The sequence below is a fragment of the Balaenoptera acutorostrata genome, chromosome 14 (assembly GCF_949987535.1).
Source record: "Balaenoptera acutorostrata chromosome 14, mBalAcu1.1, whole genome shotgun sequence".
Lineage (NCBI taxonomy): Eukaryota > Metazoa > Chordata > Mammalia > Artiodactyla > Balaenopteridae > Balaenoptera > Balaenoptera acutorostrata.
The window spans coordinates 20,160,257-20,180,033 of record NC_080077.1 but is presented as its reverse complement, the minus strand read 5'-3'; the positions used below and the strand labels follow the sequence as shown (position 1 = coordinate 20,180,033).

General features: G+C 42.8%; 1 protein-coding gene across 2 annotated transcripts in view; it reads right to left on the bottom strand.

Annotated features, from left to right (window-relative positions):
* Positions 1–1,788: 1,788 nt before the first annotated feature.
* EPM2A (EPM2A glucan phosphatase, laforin) overlaps positions 1,789–19,777 on the bottom strand; it is a 106,861-nt gene continuing 88,872 nt past the window's right edge. The window contains exons 3-4 of one of the 2 annotated variants that reach the window (XM_057528039.1): positions 17,719–17,960; positions 1,789–2,041 (exon numbers count right to left, since the gene is read on the bottom strand). In XM_057528039.1, the coding sequence (XP_057384022.1) occupies positions 1,827–2,041; positions 17,719–17,960 (457 nt within the window). In that variant the 3' untranslated portion in view covers positions 1,789–1,826. Of the gene's footprint in view, positions 2,042–7,173; positions 9,887–17,718; positions 17,961–19,777 lie in introns of those variants that run through there. The other variant, XM_057528038.1, reaches the window with a different exon arrangement.

The following is a 19,777-nucleotide window of genomic DNA, read 5'->3' as shown; positions in this document are numbered from 1 at the left end:
TTAAATGATATCTGACAATGTGCAAAAGCCTGTGCTGCTAAACACTATTTACAATTCCTACTTAAAGATGTTATAGTGCAGTGTGTTAAGTGCTTGAAGAGCAGCAAACGTGGGTCCTATGAAAATGCCGGGGAGGAGCAACCTTGAGGACCCACGAAGACATCTCAGAGAGGGTGACCTTGGAGAACAAAAGACAGGCCAGACATAGATGGGAGGGAAGAGGGTTCCAGGCAGAGGAAAGAGTATGTGCAAAAACCAGAGGGTAAAAATGTTCATAGAACATTGAAGTAATTCACTGTGACTGGAGTGTACTCTTGGAGGATATAGTTACACGAGTGACAAGAGAGACTGGAGAGAAAGACATGGTCTGGATCATAAGGGGCCTTATATGTCCCAATAAGAACTTTTTAACTTTTTCCCTAGAACGATGAGGAGACATTGAGAAACGCGAGCAAGGAAGAGACAGTATCATATTTGAATTTTAGAAGGGTTTCTCTGGTATCCACATAAAGAATGGTCTGGAAAGGGGTAAGAATAACAGTAGGAAGATAACTCAGAATGTTTTAATAATCTGTATCAGAGCTGATAATTGGAAGTGGACATACTTAAGAGATATTTAGGAAGTATAAGTGAAAGAACTTGCTGAGTGATTAGAGGGATGGTGAATGGGAGGAAAACGGCAAAAATGACATTCAATCTTCTGACTTGAGCAACTGGGGGAAAGATGTTGTCACTGCTTGCCCAAAGGAGAAAATGTGGGAAGTTCAGCAAAAGAAAGAAAACTTCATTTTGTGGCATGTTGAATTTGAAAGCTATCCTGGGAGATGTCCAAATAAAAATGTTCAGAAAAAAAATTGATATATGGGCCTGGCACTCAAGAAAGAGCTTTAGAATTGAGATTTGGGTGTCACTGGTATAGATGATGATTGAGAAAATTCTGATTTAAAATGGCAAACATGGGCTTCCCTGGTGGTGCAGTGGTTGAGAGTCCGCCTGCCAATGCAGGGGACACGGGTTCGAGCACTGGTCTGGGAAGATCCCACACGCCGCGGAGCAACTGGGCCCGTGAGCCACAACTACTGAGCCTGCGCGCCTGGAGCCTGTGCTCCGCAACAAGAGAGGCCGCGATAGTGAGAGGCCCGCGCACTGTGATGAAGAGTGGCCCCCGCTTGCCGCAACTAGAGAAAGCCCTTGCACAGAAACAAAGACCCAACACAGCCAAAAATAAATAATAAATAAATTTTAAAAAATAATAAAATAAAATAAAACAAAACGGCAAACAAGCTATCCCTCCTGACATCTGAATGGAAATTACAACATAAAATTTGAGGATAGAAATCCACCTGCAACAATGAATAGAAAAGTTAAGAAGGATGACCAGCAGATAAGACATTTCATCACCGAATGAGGAGATGCTGTACTGCAGGAAGATGGGCAATAATGTGCTCATTGGAACCTTGAGACTCACTGAGCTTAAAGTTCTCAAATATAATGGAAGTTGTGAGATATAGGAAGTTTGCAAAAATGAGATGGGGTGGTAATTATAAGTCTGGCAATAAAGAGTATGTCCTCACCAACATTTGCTTTGCCCTCCCTAACAATTAAAAAAAAGTTAGAAATATAAAAAGGAAAAAAGAAAGTATATCTAAAACAATTCATAATTATAATTGTAATAATGTCAACAGGAAGGAGGGATAAACACAAGTGGCTGTAGGTCAACATTAATGTTCTTTCCTTTAAGGAAGAGGAAATAATTAAAGTCAAAACTAAAAGCAAGAAAGGAGAAAATAAGGCATAGAAAAAGCAGAAAGATTTTGAAATAAAAACTAAACAACAGAAACAAGTTCAAATATATCAGTAATCATAATAAACAGAAATGGCTTAAGCCCCTGAAGCATGTGAGGTGCTGGGCAGACATAAGATTTGTTTGAATACCATTCTATAAGAAACGGAGGATACTTATCTTGTTTGTCCACAGTTGGTACAAAATCTTCACTGTAATTATCTGGACCATGAATCCATCTCTGGATTTGTCGTTTAACTTTAAGAAAGCAACAATAAGGATCTCTATTGAATGAAAAATATATTCCATTTTCTTAAATAATTATATACAGTAAACTAAATTATATTCAGTGAGTTCTGAGTTTTCTCTCACTAGAAATTGATGAAAGCCTTGATAGGTGTGACAATGACAATTATTTGTTCTGTTCTGCGCTAGGTCCAGCTCTTTACTCTTTCACTGTCCAGTTTCTTCTGAATTTCTTTTTTGTAATCCATACCACTTTGATGCTAGGCCAGATCATTTAATACTAATTATTTATAGTTCAGGTTTTAAATGACAACAATCTTATCCACTGAATGCTAAGTAGTATTTACTTTAGTAATATTGGTATAATTCCTGATACAACTATAGTACAGGAGTTCATCCTGCCTGTTACTTGAATGGCCCAACATTTTCTGTCTGCCTCCGGCTATTCTTTCAGCTGTCTCTGGATTTTCTTCTTGGGTTTCTGTCCTTTGGGCCAAATGATAACTTCCAGATCATATTTGAGCTTAAAGCTTTTCCCCCATTGGACATATTCTTAGATATTCTATACCCTCTAGCTACAGGAGCCCAGAGCTAGTCCATGCCTACTGTAATGTAAACTAACCACATATTTTATGTTGACACTAAATTAATGCTAAGGAATCAAAGAAAAACAAACAAGACTAATGGGACATCTTTAGAAGGTAATAAAAGAGCTGCTCAGTAGAAGACTAATAATATGAAACACACAAATACATTTTTACCGAACTCTAAATGATCTCATATAATAATAATAGCTAATTATGCCACCAAAGAAAGTTTTGAATGTGTTTTGTGTTAGGGTTTTGAATATAAGTTTTATTAGATTAAAAACTTGGTCCAAGTTTACAGTATAAGTATACAACTAGAAACACTGAACATTGTCATATGAATCATATTTTAAAGTTTCCCTCATCTAAATTACCTACTTGAAAATTCTACTCTTAAAATGTGAAAACCCAATTCATATATTAAGGGGCTAATGATTCCATTTGTGAAAGTCCATTATTTTTACTGCTTCTTCCTTCACATGCTACTTTTTTCTTTTGTTTCTTTTCTTCTTTAAAAAAAAAGAACTTTATACTCAGTATAATTTATGTCTAAAGGTAGGGAAAAGAAGTCATAAACTTCAAATCAGCCCAGTCCGTTTAATTTTTCACCATCTACTTGGCTAGATATTAAGATTACCTGGCTCACATAGGGCTTGGAGACTATCTGAAGGTGTAATCCTGCGGAGTATATTTGTTTATTGCCAAGAAAAATGGTGGGTTTTCAATATCTTTCATTTTGGGTTGGCTTTCAGTTAGCTGGGTAAGAACCACTACTCAAAGTACAATCACTGGAAATCACGAATATAAAAATGTTCTAAGAAATTCATCACAAACTACTTTTCTCTGTAACATTTTCATTTGCAGATCATCATTTAAGAGCGCCCATCTTTCTTTTAAGAACTATCCTCTAAAACCCAGTAGTGAAAACACTGCTATTGGGCAATATCCCAGTAGCAGCAAATATAAAACATAAGCTGTTTAAGTGACATCAGAAATCAGAATACATTTTAATGCCACAAGTTATGACAAAAATATTTTTTTGCCATAAAACTAGAACTTATGTGTTGGAAATGAACCAAATACAATGCCTTCAGCTGTAAGCAATAGAAAACCCAGCTCTCTGGTTTATACACAAATAAGTAGTCACACACAACTGAAGTCAAGAAGTTGGGAAGACTTCAGGCTAACTTTTCTAGTAGCTCCAGCTTCACCACCTCTCTTTTCTCTCCTTTTGTGTTATTCCCAGGCTGGTAGGAAGATGGTTCCACTAGTCTGGATCACATATCTACACAAAACAACCACCAAAGGAAGAAAGAGCATCTCTTCCTGTAGTTCTTTCTCAAGAGGGAGAAAACTTTACCCAGAAGCCCCCAGAAATGCTTTATGTATGTCAGGGACCCGTGTTAAGTCACATATTTTTCCTGAACTCATCTCTATTACCAGGGAAATACTTAATTTTACTCAACTCTGGGCTCCTGAACCAAGGAGGGGAGTGCTTCCTGTCAAGTGTTTTACTGGGACTGTGGCCTGACATCAGGCTAAAGCGGTAAAAGCAGGAGACTCAGTCCATTCTGAGCCCTTCTTCCACATTTCCACTCTTCTCCAACCTGCCTGGTTTTTCATTCACCATAGTCTACTGGAAGTTGTTTTCTGTAGTGTTATGGTTTGAATTGCGTCCTCACCAAAATTCATATGTTGAAGTCCTAACCTCTAGCACCTCAGAATACGACCTTATTCAGAAATAAGGTCTCTGCAGTGTAACTAGTTAAGACAAGGTCATACTGGAGTAGGGTGGGCCCCTAATCCAATGTGACTATACCAGTCCTCATAAGAAGGGGAAATTTGGACACAGACACACACACATAGGGAGAATATCATGGGGAGATGAAGGCAGAGGTTGGGGTGATGCCTCCACAAACCAAGGACTGCCAAAGATGGCTAGCAAATCACAGAAACCAGGTGAGAGGCCTGGAGCAGATTCTCCCTCAGAGCCCTCAGAAGGAACCAACCCTGCTGATACATTATCTTGGACTTCTAGCCTCCAGAACTGCAAAACAGTACATTTCTGTTGTTTAAGCTACTCAGTTGGTAGTACATTTTTATGAAGGCCCTAACAAACTAATACATGTGGTGTGCCCAGAATTCATATAGGTGCTTCTCCACCAAACCAGGAGTGAAACTGTCCTATTTGCCTTAGAATAAAGTCACATTTTCTTTGTGCTTTCTTATCTGTCAAATAGGGATAATAATAATATTTACCTCATAGGATTTGCTGGGAAGATTAAATAAGCTCCTAAGTATAGGTAAAGCACTTGGAGAAAAGTACATGGACCATATATGCTCTCAAAAGTTACTAGCTATTCTTGGCCTTGACTCATTGAGCTACATGCCAAGCTCCATTATAGGCACTGTAAGTACATCACCAAACAAAACAAATACAAATTTTGGCCTTTATGATTCTTACATTGGTAGTGAGAGGATGCAGAGAATAAAACAAATAAGCAGATTATGTGATATACTGGCCAGTAGCAAGTTCCATGAAGAGAAATGAAGCAGAGAATGAGGAGAGGGAGGGCTGGGACTGGGTGTGGCAGTTTTCAGTAGGGTGGTCCAGAGAGCCATCCCTGGAGGAGGGATGGGAGTGAGGCATGTGCCCACCTGGAAAAAGACCATTCCAGGCAGAGAGAAGAGCAAGTGCAAGTGCCCTGAAATAGGAGCCTTCATGGAATAATCAAAGAGCAAGAAGGCCAGTGTGGGGAGAGCAGCGTGAGGTGGAAAGCAGTGGGAGGTAAGGTCAGAGACATAACAGGGGACCAGGTTGTGTAAGTTCTTAGAGGTCTTTGGCTTTTATTTTGAGTGACATGGCAAGACATTGGAGGTTTTGAACATGGGAATGATAGGATCTGACATACACTTTTAGAGGATCACCCTGCCCACTGTAGGAGGATGGTGGAGACAGAGGGAGAGGGAAGGCAGGACACAGGCAGACCAGGTAGGAGGCTGTTTCTGAAGTCCAGTCTAGAGATCATGGTGGCTCTGCCTAGGGTGGTTTGGGGGAAGAGGTAAAACAGTCAGGCTATAGATATTTTAACAGGAGAGGTGACAGGTTTTCCTGATGGAGTAAATGTGGTATTTGAAAGAAAGAATGGAGTTAAGAATGTCTCTGAGGTTTGAACCTGAGACTCTGGAAGCATATTTCCATTAACCGAGTTGGGAAAGACTGTTGGAGTAATTGGGGAAGGAAAGAACAAAGTTGTTATTGTTGTTCTTCTTCTTCCCTTTATTATTATTGCCATTATTATTGTTGTAATGAGAGGTAGCTTCATCAGTCCTTCCCATTTTATTCTTAGTCCCATCTCCTATCAGATTTTCTCTTTCTCCCAGCAGGTAATAAACCTCTGTGCATCCCTCCCTTCTATTTGGTCAGCACATTACATCAAACTGGTCCCTTTTCCTACTGTGATCTAGTCCCAAAGAGCAGTATTATAGATGGATACTTAGCATGACCCTCTATCCTGGGAACATAAACTTGACCCTAACTGCCTGTTTCTACATTCACATCTTCCTTCTCAATCCCCCCAATAGTATCATTATGAAAGGAACCACCTGCTTTTTCTTCTTTTGGAAATTTTGCTGCCCTTTGCTTTGTCTCATTTTAGCCATTTTTCTTCCACTTACTCTAGTTTCCATTAATCTTCCCACCAACTCTTCCCCACTAACAATACTGTCTGCTCTCACTCCCATGAACTTTCCTATGACCCCTCAATACCGCAATAAATCTCCTGACCTATCTCCCTAGCTCATCCTTTTCCACTGCCCTCAACTAAAGCTTTTTGCTGCAGGAAGAGTCATTTGAGGTCTCTGAGACTTAGTTTGCTCCTCTGTAAAATAAAGGAATTAAACAGATTATTTCCAAAGATACTTTCAGTTTTAACTTTTGATCAAACTGACTCTACGTTTAGCAATTCAGTATTCTTTCATGTGTGGAAGTTCTCATTTCCTAGCTAGCTCGTCCTCGATGTTTCCTTTCATTACTTCTTTACAGGTTCCAAAGTCCTAACCACATTTTTTCATCATTATTTCTTAGGCCAAGGCAAGTGGTTTTCACCCACACCTTAATGTTGGTCAAAAGAGTGTTTCTTTTCTTAATTTTTTCCTAACATTAGCACACAAAATAATTGAAGGATAATGTTTCAAGTGTAAAAGAAAGTAAACTTATTGGGACATCTCTTTACCCTGAGTGAGATCTTATGTTGCTCTTTGAAAAATCTGTGACTGGAAAGTTTTGTTAATGCCAGTGACAAGCAGCTAACGGCACAATATCTGCTTTGATTTTCTCTGACACACCCTTGAGCTTTCCATCCTCACTTCTTTGTGGTGCCCCCACCTTTGACTTTCTTTTGTCCTGTAACTGCCAATTTTGATCAGCTAATGAGCGCGATAAGGGGAAAACAATTTAGCTCAGCCGAATGCCTCTTTTAACAAATAAGGAAACAGTTTGTTCTTCTGGATTTCAGACTAAATTAACAACATTTAAAAAAATCCTGTACACAGAGGTCATTTTTAATGCTTTTATTTAGCAAAAGTTCCAGGTGATTTTGAAATACATTGGACATTCCATTCACTGAGGATGATAAGTTTTTCCAAAACATTTTTAATAGCCCTAAACTGATTTTGTCTATCAAAGCAAAAAAGGCGAAAATCCACCCCCAAAAAGTCTTTCTATAGTCGAGGTTACGTAGCTGGACTTTGTAGACATTAAAGAAATTCTCACACACACACACACATTTATATAATTAGTTAGAAATATTCCATTTTTAAGATTAAATTTTACATAACACATTATGACTGTGGGTTACTCGAATACCATAGGTACTTCTACTTATTTTTAGCAAGAGAACTAGACTTCACATTACTTAATCCTGGCTTATAAATGTAACTTTGTAAAATTGTAGGATACATGTGTCCTGTCTAGGCTTCTCTGCCCAAATTAAATGCCATCTCCTTTGAGTCCCAGTTATAAGATGCCTCTGCCTCCTCTGAACTCCACTGGGACTTACCTTCCACCCTTCTTATCCCCATACTTCCTAAATCAGAGTCTCTCATATCTATCAATAAGTGTTTATGGAAGAAAAGGAGGAGGAGAAAAATAAATAAGCATTTTATTTTAACAGAAAAAGTATGGGCTTTGAGTCAGACAAACCTAGTTTTGCATCTCATTTCATCTATTTATTCACCGTGTGACAGAGGACAGTTGATTTAATCTCTCTGAGTCTTAGTTTCCTCATCTATATAAGGGAGATAATAAAATCTCCCTCATAAGGTACCGTGAAGATTACATTAAATAAGATTTAAAGCATCTAGCACACAAGAAGTACCCAATAAAAGTTATTTCCCCTTCCGCATTCCAGCAAATCATTACTAGTTCAACCCTGCAGTGCACCTGACTGAACACAGGGCTTTTTCTAGGCTATGAGCTTTTTGAAGACAACATCTTTTTTTTTTTTTTAATTATTAATTTATTTATTTATGGCTCTGTTGGGTCTTCGTTTCTATGCGAGGGCTTTCTCTAGTTGCGGCGTGCGGGGGCCACTCTTCATCGCGGTGCGCAGGCCTCTCACTATCGCGGCCTCTCTTGTTGCGGACCACAGGCTCCAGACACGCAGGCTCAGTAATTGTGGCTCACGGGCCCAGTCGCTCTGCGGCATGTGGGATCTTCCCAGACCAGGGCTCGAACCCATGTCCCCTGCATTGGCAGGCAGATTCTCAACCAGGGAAGCCCGACAACATCTTATTAATCTTCATATTTCCTGTAGAACCCAGGATAGTGAGTTGCATAGTCTGGAGGCATACTAACTGTGTTTTGTATTAAACTGGGGGATAACGCAGGATCACCCCTAAACTGTGGAACAATTGTCTGTGGACTTCGGCACTTGGGGCTCTTTTGCGAATACAGCTCCTCTTGTGAGCTACGTACGGCTCCGGCCACTCTGGCCGTGAGACAGCCCCCATGGTTTAAATCAGGATAACTACCTTCCTGAATTCTATGACGACTGATCAGAACACGGTTCCATTTCTCACTGTAGAAAATGCTGCAAACAAATCGACCTTCCTCTGAGAGAGACTGAACTTTGTGCTGGCAAAACCACAGGTTGTGTTGAAAAAGCAATGAGTCAAATAAACTTGGGTGATAAACTCCAGCTTGTCCCTGACCAGCCATGAGACCTTGAGCACGCTCCCTCTGCTTCCGGAGCCTCAGCTAAAACAAATAGAGATAATAATGCTAACTGAGGCTGTCACACAGGGTTGTGGGTAGAGAAGGAAGGCGAGGCCTTGGAACACATTTTAACAACCATGAAGCAGAACGCAAAAAAAAAAAAAAAAGTCTAGAAAGTCATCGCTTTGGGTCATATGAGGCTCTTACTTTATCATAGCCTAGGCTCCCGCCCACCCTTATTCCCTTCTTTGGTCAAATGACCAACTCTTACTTTATAATTCCATCTCAGTTCAGCAGAAAAGCTGTGCGTGTATGTACGTGTGTGTGTGTGTGTGTGCATGGACACACGCAGTGACGCCATCTACATAACTCCTAACCTTTTCTTCCGCAAGCCAAGTCACAACGCAACAAGCAAGGGCAGTCGTGCGGTCACAGTACCGCAAAGCAGCCAGCATGCTGCAGGGGCCGAGCTGCCTGCAGGCACAGAACTGCACCCATTCACCTTCTGTCTGATGCCAGAACCACACTGCACAGTCCAGCTGCTTGTGGACTCTTCTTGTGTGTCAGTTACAGCTTCCTTTGTAAAATATTCCAAGGAAGATACAGTTCAACCAAAGCGTAACCAAAAGTCAGTGCCAGACTAAAGAAGGCAGGTCAGGGGAGAAGCCAGGACCCGCCTTTCCAGTTGAGGAAGAATCTTGGTTTCTAGGTCATTTACAAGCAGCACTCCAGGCTTCGTAAGGACACCGGGAGGGAGCGGAGGCAGATCCATCACTTATACACCGCATATGGAAGACCGAACCTTCCCAAATTTCTGATAAAAGTCTTCCTCTGCCTGGGCCAAGGCGTCTTCATCAATGTACACAGCCGGCCTTTTGGCCACGAGGAAGTACTGCACCTTCCTGCGATTCCAGCCCAGCACGTACTGGAGCCAGCCGCAGACGGCAGCGGTGGAGCGGCCCACCCCGGCGTTGCAGTGCACGTACACGGTGTGTCCGTTCTCAAGCAGCACGTGGAGGAGACACACCGCCTGCGGCAGCATCTGGACGCGGCCTGGGATTGAGAGAGCACAGCACAGACCAGTGAGAAGTGAACCCCGTGTTGCCGCTAATAGTCACTCCTCCAGCGCACCGAGAAATCACAGTGTTTTGGCGGGAGGGGCAGGGATGTCGGAGCTTGCTTCACTCCTTTGTTTTGAAAGAAAAGGTGAGACAATATCAAAACCTGCTAATTATAAAGTGGAAAGAGCAGCCAGAGGCAATAGGTCAGCTCTGAATCTTCACTTGATTTTCCTTTGAATGACGTCTGCATCCGTGCAAATCTCCCTTCAAAGATAATTTCACTACCGCCTATCCTCAGAAGAATGGATTTTTACATCCATCAGAATGGTCTGTACAGATTGGGCAGAGGTTTAAAGGATTTCAAAGAGAAGCTCACAGGTCCTGTCACCTGAATTTCCTTTAATCCAAAAGGATCTCCCAGGTAAATCCAAAACAGAGTTAGTCCATATTGGTTAAAGGAGTCAATCTGACTCTTTCAACATAGGCTAATTTTAATTTGTCCAATGAAAAGGCTAACTTATTAATTGATACATGTGGGATAGCCAGTCATTCATGTATTCCCTCATGATGCAGTGTGTATTAAAACTGATTCAACTTCTCCTTTACTGTGCAATTATGATTATAGGTGTTGCTGCTCTATGGCTACTATCTTGATGATTAGATGATCCAATGTCTTCCCCTCGTCCCACTGAGACAGGATATACAATGCTCTGCTGAGGCTCGTTGGACTCAGGCCCTTTTCATCCTCCTAGGGACAGAGAGGCCCCCTAAAACCAGCAAACTCCTGGATGCCTGGAGTTTCTTCTGCTCACAGATTCTCAGAGCAAAATGAATTTAGTGGATTTTTTTGGAGAGTGGAGGATGGTCATTATAAATTACTTCAAGAAGGGATTAAAGAGGGAAACTATACAGAGTCCTGGATGAAAACTCTGTGCTATGACCTCACATTCTCCAGCTGCTCTCTGTCCTCAACCACATGGAGACACCACAGCCCTGGGGCGACCTTCCGAGGGCCACAGAGAATGCCCTGTCCGGCCCTCACATTGCCATCCCGTTGGATGATGGCAGAGGTGGGAAAAACCCCTCCCTCAAATGATTTCATGAGGCCTGGAATTCTCCCATGAGAGCTGCTCCAGTAAGTTTAGACTTTCCTTAGATGTCCTTTTTTAAAACGCCTTGAAGGGACCAACACAACACATTGCAATCAGGCATCACCACCTTAGAAGGAGAGAGTTACCAAAATCCCATTGTGGCCTGAAGTCACCTCCCTGCTGGGGCAGGGGGTGCGAGGGGGTAGCACTTAGCTTCAGGCTCACCCTGCTCTGAGATCAGAGCAGGAGATCTATATGGAGGCCGGATAATATTCTAGTTGCTCCTGGCGCTCTGTTACTCCCTCTGACTAAGGGATCTAAAGGCCCCACGTGGCAGTTTAGAGATGCTTTTAACAGGAATGCTTGAGGCAGAGCACACTTTGAAGTTCCTGAAGCTCCATCTCTTGCCAGTACCTGTTGCCACACTTTCCTGTTCCCTGCCTTGTCCCTGAAGGCATCTGAATTGGAGACACACCAGCTCCAAGCCTTGCTTGATTTCTCAGAGTCCAAACTGAGCCATAAACTTTAATTGATCTATGCTTCTGTGCTTGGTTGCAGGGTGCTGTGAGGTTAGAGCTAGGTGGGCCTGCCATTCAGTCAGTTACTCATGGCCCTCTCCTAGAGGCAGTAAGTATCACCGGAGATGTAACAAGGCAGAAGACACCATAGGTACCAGAGAGGTGTCTTGCTGTAGGTCTCAGGGAAAGGACTGTGTATTTGGTCCACCATCTGAGTTGAGAGATCAGAGGAAGCAAAACCTCCAAGGTCTGTTTGAGTGACCCTGCTGATAAGGGCGAGGCCTGTTCAAGGGCACAGCTTTTGTTCCGCTGAGAGCATGTTAGAGGTTTACTTTAAGTAATGGTGCCCAGGAAGGGAACTACCAGTGACGGATCTGGGAAGCTTGGGTTACTCCTTTTCCTGCCACAGCTGGCATCACTTTTCAAGTTCCCTGTTACGGCTGCCTCTCCAGTTACCATGTTCATGTCCAGGAAATAAACATGAACATTTTTAATATGGGTTTTCATCAAATGCCAAATACACAAGTAAACCACGGTGGACATTTGCAGGAGGAGCTGCTGCAGAGTCCCAGAGTCAAGGTTCAGCTTTTGCAGCATCAGTGGGGCCAGCCTGCTCCGGCCACGTCTATATGGACCCATCGGGATCCCTTCCGCTGACCTTCCTTCTGGCCAGAGGTTCCCCAAGGAAGGGTCTGCACCAAATGGCCGAAATGACCTAGTATCTCCCCCTCTCCTTTTTATCTGTAAAAGATTCTTCAACAGGTATGTACACAGTTTAGAAGTTGAAAAGGGATTTGTGTTAGTTTAAGGTTCAGTGAGCTCAGACACGTAATCCTGGAATGTAAATGTCAGCTGCCACGTGGAAACTCCAGAAGGCTCCCAGTTTAAACACAGGTCTCACCCACCAGTGGTCTTCTCCTAGAATCACCCAGCCGTCCCACTTAAGAACTGTCACACAATTATTTAAATAACATAAAGAATGAATAAAGAATAAAAAGGGGAGCCAGAGAAGCAGTCAGTCTAGGGGGCCCACCCCTCTCAGCCTGGCTTCAGCTGGAGCCCTCCTTGACTTTGACCCTGTTTTGAGTGATGACAGCTAACACGTACTGAGCCTTTTCTACCTGCCAAGCACTGATCTAAGCACTGTGTGTGCAATAGCTCCTTTATAGCTACCTCTCAACAGCTCCGAGGTTGGTACTATTATTATCCTCAGTTGTATCTGAGATTTGCCCAAGGTTATTCCCTAATGGCCACCTCCAACCCAGCCATCCAGATTCTAAAGCCTCTGGTTTTAACCTCTGTACTATTGTCCTTCCCTAACCTACCTGGTCAGTGGCACTTGCTGGCCACTATGCTGTCAATCTGAATTTTCAGTCAGTCCCTGCCCCCACTTACCTGGTCATGCTGCGGCCCTCACTCCTGGGGGACGGCAACACCCTCCGTGGGATTCAGCACCTCTGCCCCTACCCTCGAGGGGCCATCTGTGCCCTACAGGCGCATGTCCTTCTGCTTGAAAACCCATTCTAGGGAGCCTGAGCTAATACGTAACCCACCAAGGAATCACAAGACGGTCCCCAGGGTCAGGGCTCACACAGTAAAGCCAGCATCAACCAGATCCCTAATTTTTATGTTTCATATATTTAGACGCTATATAGAATTTAATTTGATAAAATGTTTCCATTTTTAAAAACAATAACACCCCAAGGCAAAAGAGAACCACTGATTTTTTCATGTAAAATATTCCAAATTTTAAGTGTTGGCAACTAAGTTGAAAATTTTAAAGCCTGTGCAGGTCCAACAAAACACTCCACCATCTGTGATTCTTACTTTGGAATTTAAAACAGGCCTTGACTCTCCATAGATGCTCAATAAACATTCATTAAATACATGAATTAAAACAATGTAAAAAAACCCGTTAATACCGATTTGATCTGAGACAGTCCGAGACCCTTCTTATCTAAATTTCTGGTCCACATGTCCTCCAGGCTAATCCAACTCTAGAATGATTAAAAGCTACCTGAAAACATGCAATGACCAAGCAAGCACAGGTGAGAAGGGGGACAAGGGCATTGTGGGGCAGCCTGAGGCATGAGGGGGCGTGAAATAAGTGGGAGTGGGGAGTCCCTAAAGATATCTGAGGTTGACCTAAGGCTGACCCTGAAAGAAATCATTCCTGGCACAACTTTCAGCCTTCCAACACACACACACACACACACACACACACACACACACACACACACACACACGTCTTTCCTTTCTTAATCCAGAGGCAGATTTATGGCTGAATATATTACTATTTTATTTGAGCATATCTTCTTTTCCTGAATATTGATAAGGTCTATGTTATCTGTAACGCCCTTTGGTAGAAACTGAAGAACTTGGCACTAATATTATAGTCCCAACTTTGGAATTTTCAAAGCACTTTCATATCAATTATTTTATTCTATTGTTATAATCGTGTAAGTCTGCAATTATTATTCCCCATTTTCCAAGTGCAGGAACGAGCCTGCCCGTATCACGTGATGGTGATAAGGCTCAAGCCCAGGCGGAGTGGCTCCAAGGCCAGTGTCTTCGCCTCATGGCAGCACTGAATTTAGCATGCTGAGCCAGAGAAAGAACTAAGACTGTCACCACAAAAGGGTGGCTCTGGGGACCATGTTAACCCATTTGGGAGACAAGGGTAAACCATTTGTTATAAACAGCACTGCGCTTACAGAGGTCAAAACCCAATCTGAGTACTTCCTGTGTGAAGGAAAACTGACTATTAATGAACAGATTTTATGTTTCAGGTGAGTGCTAGATTTGGGAGCTTTTTGTTCCTCAGGTGAAAGACACAAACCAAAATAAAAAAAAAAAAAAGAAAAGAAAAGGAAAAACCTAAACAACCCCAGCCCCACTGCATAAGACAAAAAGTACAAGAGAAAGAATCGACGGCACAATTGATTGTACCAGGTCTGTGACAACCAGTGGTGACAGTCAGGCCTAACAAACTGTCTTCTTTCTCAGACTTTATCTGACAGCATTATGCTGCGGCTCAAAACACTTCCAGATGGATTTTTCTCTAGAGTTCTAAAAATATTCAGCTGAATTAATCTGTGTGTTCATTGTGCTAATGTTGTGAGCCACAGAGATTGATCTATTGGTCAGAAATTCCTCGGCGACTCAGGAGTGTTGTTAACTCTTTGATTACCACCCCCAGGTTATGCTGAACCAAAGAAACCCTTTATTTAGTCTTGGGGTTTGGTCTTTTTCAAGTGGGGGCTTTCATTTTGCTGCCATTTCATGTTTCCAAAGTGCCTCAGGGTGGAAGACGCTCCGTTGTATGACTGGGTCCTGGTGACTCTGTAACCCACCCACCCTCCCTGACAAAGGTTTTAATACCATGACAGCGGGTCTTTGGAGGTAGAATTTTCCATCAGGCTTCTGTATATTCCCAAACTATCAAGCAAATTGCCTATCAGTCAGCAGGGTTTTGGAGAATCAGTGCATGGGGTGCAGCAGGCCATATTTATCTCAGCTTCTCTGAGCCTTGTCTCACATCAAACTCCAACAGGATAACAATGCTCTAAGATGACAACCAAAGAAGCGAAAATCAAAACACTCCTGAGAGGCTACAGGCACACTGTACTAAGAACCTTCTCCATTTTGAAACCAGAGAAACAAACTGGACAGGGCAAATATGACCTAGATTCGACCAGTGCTCTTCTGTGCAAACAAGGTGTTTTTTTTTTTTTTTAATTCCTTGAAAAAAGACAGAGCTCTTGCAGCTGAATCAAGCTCCTTTGGATCAGCATTAATTACCAAGAAGAGTAACCAAACTATCTCCTCCTTCAGGAAGAAAAATTATACATCCCCAGTGATAGTTCAGTTCAGACGGACCCACAAAGGGGTCTAGCCCGGCCAGGAGGACCATAAAGATTCATTAAGAGCCAAGATGGCCAAGGTCCTGGGACACTCTGGGGTGACAAGCTGCCTCCCTGGAAACTCATGACTTTAACTCCAGCTGACGATGTACGTGACAGGCTGAAAGTGCGGGTGGTGGTCTGCAGAAAGGGCATGAAGAGTCCACGTGAGCATGTAGAGAAGCTTCATCATATGGTGTCAGGAGCAATGCTCTGCACCTGACTGCCTGGGGTGGAATCCAGGCTGTGTCTCGGCTATATGACATAGGCCAGGTTACTTAACTTTTTTGTACCTCATTCTCTTCCTCTGCAAAATGCAGATAACTACATCTGCCTGGATCTTGTCTTGAGAATTAAATGAGTTAATGTATGAAATTACTGAGAAGAGTGTTTGATACGTAATGTACTTTGCGGGGAAGAGGGCTGATCATGGAGACGCTTCCCCCCTGGCCATCACTGTCTTCCTTCTTTCCCCCAGAATAGCAGTTCACCAAACTCCCTCAGCCTGCGCCAGTCCATAGCTCTCTGCTGCCCCCTGGTGACATCTGGTTGATATTATTCGTGTGACTTGTTCTCTTGGCTCCACTCCTTTCTACAAACAAGAACCCTCCTCCACAGCCAGGCTGAAATTCAGATCGTTCCTCTAAAACACCATGCTCTGTGCCTCGGTTGTTTCTTCCACCTGGCACGCTCTTTCTCCCTCTACCTTGACCTGCCACGCCCACCTCAAATCCCAGGATACTCATGTAGCCTCCCTGCGCTCCGCCGTAAAAGTGTTCCTCCCACGCCATAACCCTCCTAGTGTGCAGGACTCATCCCTCTCATCACATTCTTCTTTCTACTATAATTAGTTTTGAACTTGCCTTACTGCCTCTTACCATGAGATCAAAAGTGTGCCTTGGGCTTCCCTGGTGGTGCAGTGGTTAGGAATCTGCCTGCCAATGCAGGGGACAAGGGTTCGAGCCCTGGTCCAGGAAGATCCCACATGCCATGGAGCAACTAAGCCCGTGCGCCACAACTACTGAGCCTGCGCTCTAGAGCCCGTGAGCCACAACTACTGAGCCCACGTACCGCAACTACTGAAGCCCGCGTGCCTAGAGCCTGTGCTCCGCAACAAGAGAAGCCACCACAATGAGAAGCCCGTGCACCGCAACGAAGAGTAGCCCCTGCTCGCCGCAACTAGAGAAAGCCCGCGCCCAGCAACGAAGACCCAACACAGCCAAAAATAAATAAATTAAATAAATAAATTTAAAAAAAAAAGTGTCCCTTATTTATCTGTTTCCCTGGCAGCATCCGTGTCACACCCTACTTCCTTCTTCACAAAGACACGCTCAGCCAGTGTTTGTGCGGTAAATGAAGCATCACTATTGCCACCCTGCCCCAGGCTGCTGCGTTCTCTCTCGTTATCTCTCACCTTACCTACTGCAGTCGCCTCCTAACTGGCATCCCCAGATCGGCTGGGGCCCACTCTGACATACTCTACACTGCAAACGAAGGGCACTTTTAGAGGGAAAAAAAAAAGTTAACTTGACATCTCTCAGCCTCCCGCCCTTTCAACTGCTTCCCACTGCTTTAGGATAGCATCTAAAGTTTTCATTGTGCCCCAAATCCTGCAAGACTCTGCTCCCTCCTTCCCAGCCCTGCAGCCACACTGGCCTTCTTTCAGTTCCTCCAACACTCTGTGCTCTCCTGCAACGGGGATTCTTCCCAAGCTGCTCCCTCTGCCTGGACCAAGCCTCTTTCCCACCTCACCCGTGCCAAGCCCCGCTTCAGATCTCAGCTCAAACACACCCGAGAAAACCTTCTCTGGCCCTTCTTCCTAGGTCTGATGCGCCTGCCTAGGCTCTCATAGCAATATCTATGTATCTTTCTAACCGAAAAACTCATCATAGCTTTACTACTCTATCTGTAGTCATTTGATTAATGCTTGTCTGCCCTATAGAGCTAGAAGCTCCATGAGGACAGGAGTTGTGCCTGCTTTTCCTCGCTGTTGTATTCCCAACCACCAGCCTAGTGCCCCTAGCACACACATAGCTGATACACAGTAAATACATGTTTAATGAATAAATAAATCGAAGGACCCATGTTAAACAGAATCTTAGCCAAGGTGTCAAAAGATATATATATTAAATATATTAAACCAAAAACCTTATATTTATTCCATATCTGTCATTCACGTTTAGGTCATCAATTACAGACAGCAAGGTAGGCAGGTAGAGGCAGACAGACAGACAGACAGACAGGCAAAAAACCAGCAAGGGCTTCTTAGAAACACATTCAACAAGGAGCCAGAAAGCTCCTTCTCATGCTTACCTTCAGTGCTCATATCCGGTGTCGGCATCCAGATGTAGGCCAAGCCTTCTTCCTTATACAGCTTAATCATAGTGTCAGGAGTCATGGGTTCTGGGTAGCGGTTACAGCCTGAGGAATTCTGTACAATATCCCATTCCGTCTGGAAATTCATTACAGCCGTAATCCCCAGTTCATGCTTCAGTTTGATGGTTACATGTTCCACTTGGCGAGGGCAGCTACCCAGCCAGATATTTGGTAGAATTCTAATAAGAACACATGGAGTCAACTATTACTATTGTTGGTGTTATAGGAGCTGCATAAAACATGTAGTATTAAAACGCAATTAACCTTTAAAGCTGGAACAGGAAAAGCTGTATTAAGAATATGAGAACCAATATTATTATCAAAAGACCGAAATACTGGTGGTGGTGTTTTGGAGGAAACAAATAATTCAATTAACTAGAACGCCAGGAAATAAGCATTAGCAAACCAAATCTAGCAATATATTAAAGTAAGTCCACCAAGTTATACCTATTCCAGGAATGTATATGTGGTTCAATATTAGGAAACCCGTCAACATATTTCAAATACTAACAAATTAAATGTAAAACTCCTATGATTAATTCTGGAAAATATGTGCTAAAATTCAGCATCCATTCCTGTTTAAAACTCTATACAAAAATTTCAAATAGTATGAGATTAACAGAAACTAATAATCAACAATCTTCTTTTAAATAAAATCAAAGTAAAGATTATTTCCATTAGTATCAACATTGTATGATTCACCTAATGCTACAATGTAAGAAGAGGAAATGTAACTCTGAAAAAGAGATTAAACTACAAAAGCTATGAAAAATATTAAAAGTATTAAGATATCTGGATGAAGGAAAATATAAAAATACCAAGCAACCATTCTCTGTGCTACCAATAGCCAGGTAGAAATAGAATGGGAGGAGCAGGGAAAATCTCATTCAAAAATAACAACAAAATTATAAAACATCTAGGGGGGCTTCCCTGGTGGCGCAGTGGTTGAGAGTCTGCCTGCCAATGCAAGGGACACGGGTTCGAGCCCTGGTCTGGGAAGATCCCACATGCCGCGGAGCAACTAGGCCCGTGAGCCACAACTACTGAGCCTGCGCGTCTGGAGCTTGTGCTCCGCAACAGGAGAGGCCGCGATAGTGAGAGGCCCGCGCACCGCGATGAAGAGTGGCCCCCACTTGCCGCAACTGGAGAAAGCCCTTGCACAGAAACGAAGACCCAACACAGCCAAAAATAAATTAAAAAATAAATAAATAAATAAAAATAAAGGAATTCCTTTAAAAAAAAAAAGAAAAAGAAAAAGAAAACTGAGCTGATTTCTTAAAAAATAAAAAATAAAACATCTAGGAATACCTTTAACCAGAAAGCACTATAAAATTTTATTAGAGGACATTACGAAAACAACAATGAATAAATAGAGAGACATACTGTGATATTGTGATTTATAATAAGAAATATATATTTGCTCTTCATAACCATTTCTGGCACAGAGCTCCTAAAACCATTGAAATTTCCTAAGTGATGAGAGCCGTAATGGTGTCTTTTGTTAATGAGGTAACTTTTGGAATACACCTAAGCATGGGGGCTGGTTGCCAGGGGGCACCAACCTTGTGATTAGAGAGTTGGAATTTTCATCCCACCCCCTGACCTCCTGGGAGGGGAGAGGGGCTGGAGGTTGAACCAATCACCTTTGGCCAATGATTTTATTAACCATGCCTATGAAATGAAGCCTCCATAAAAACCTAAAAGAACAGGGCTTGGGGAGCCTCCAGGTTGGTGAACATGTGGAACTGAGAGAAGGCCCTGCCCTTTTCCCCATGTTTCCCCTAGGTGTCTCTTATATCTGACTGTCGCTGAGTTACATGCTTTTATAATAAACTGGTGATCTAGGAGGTAAAATGTTTCTCTGAGTTCTGTGAGCTGCTCTAGAAAATTAATCAAACTCAAGTCTAAGGAGAGGTATGGGGAATCTCAAATCTGTAGCCAGTCAATCAGAAACACGGGTAACAACCTGGGTTTGCAACTGGCCTCTGAAGGCAGG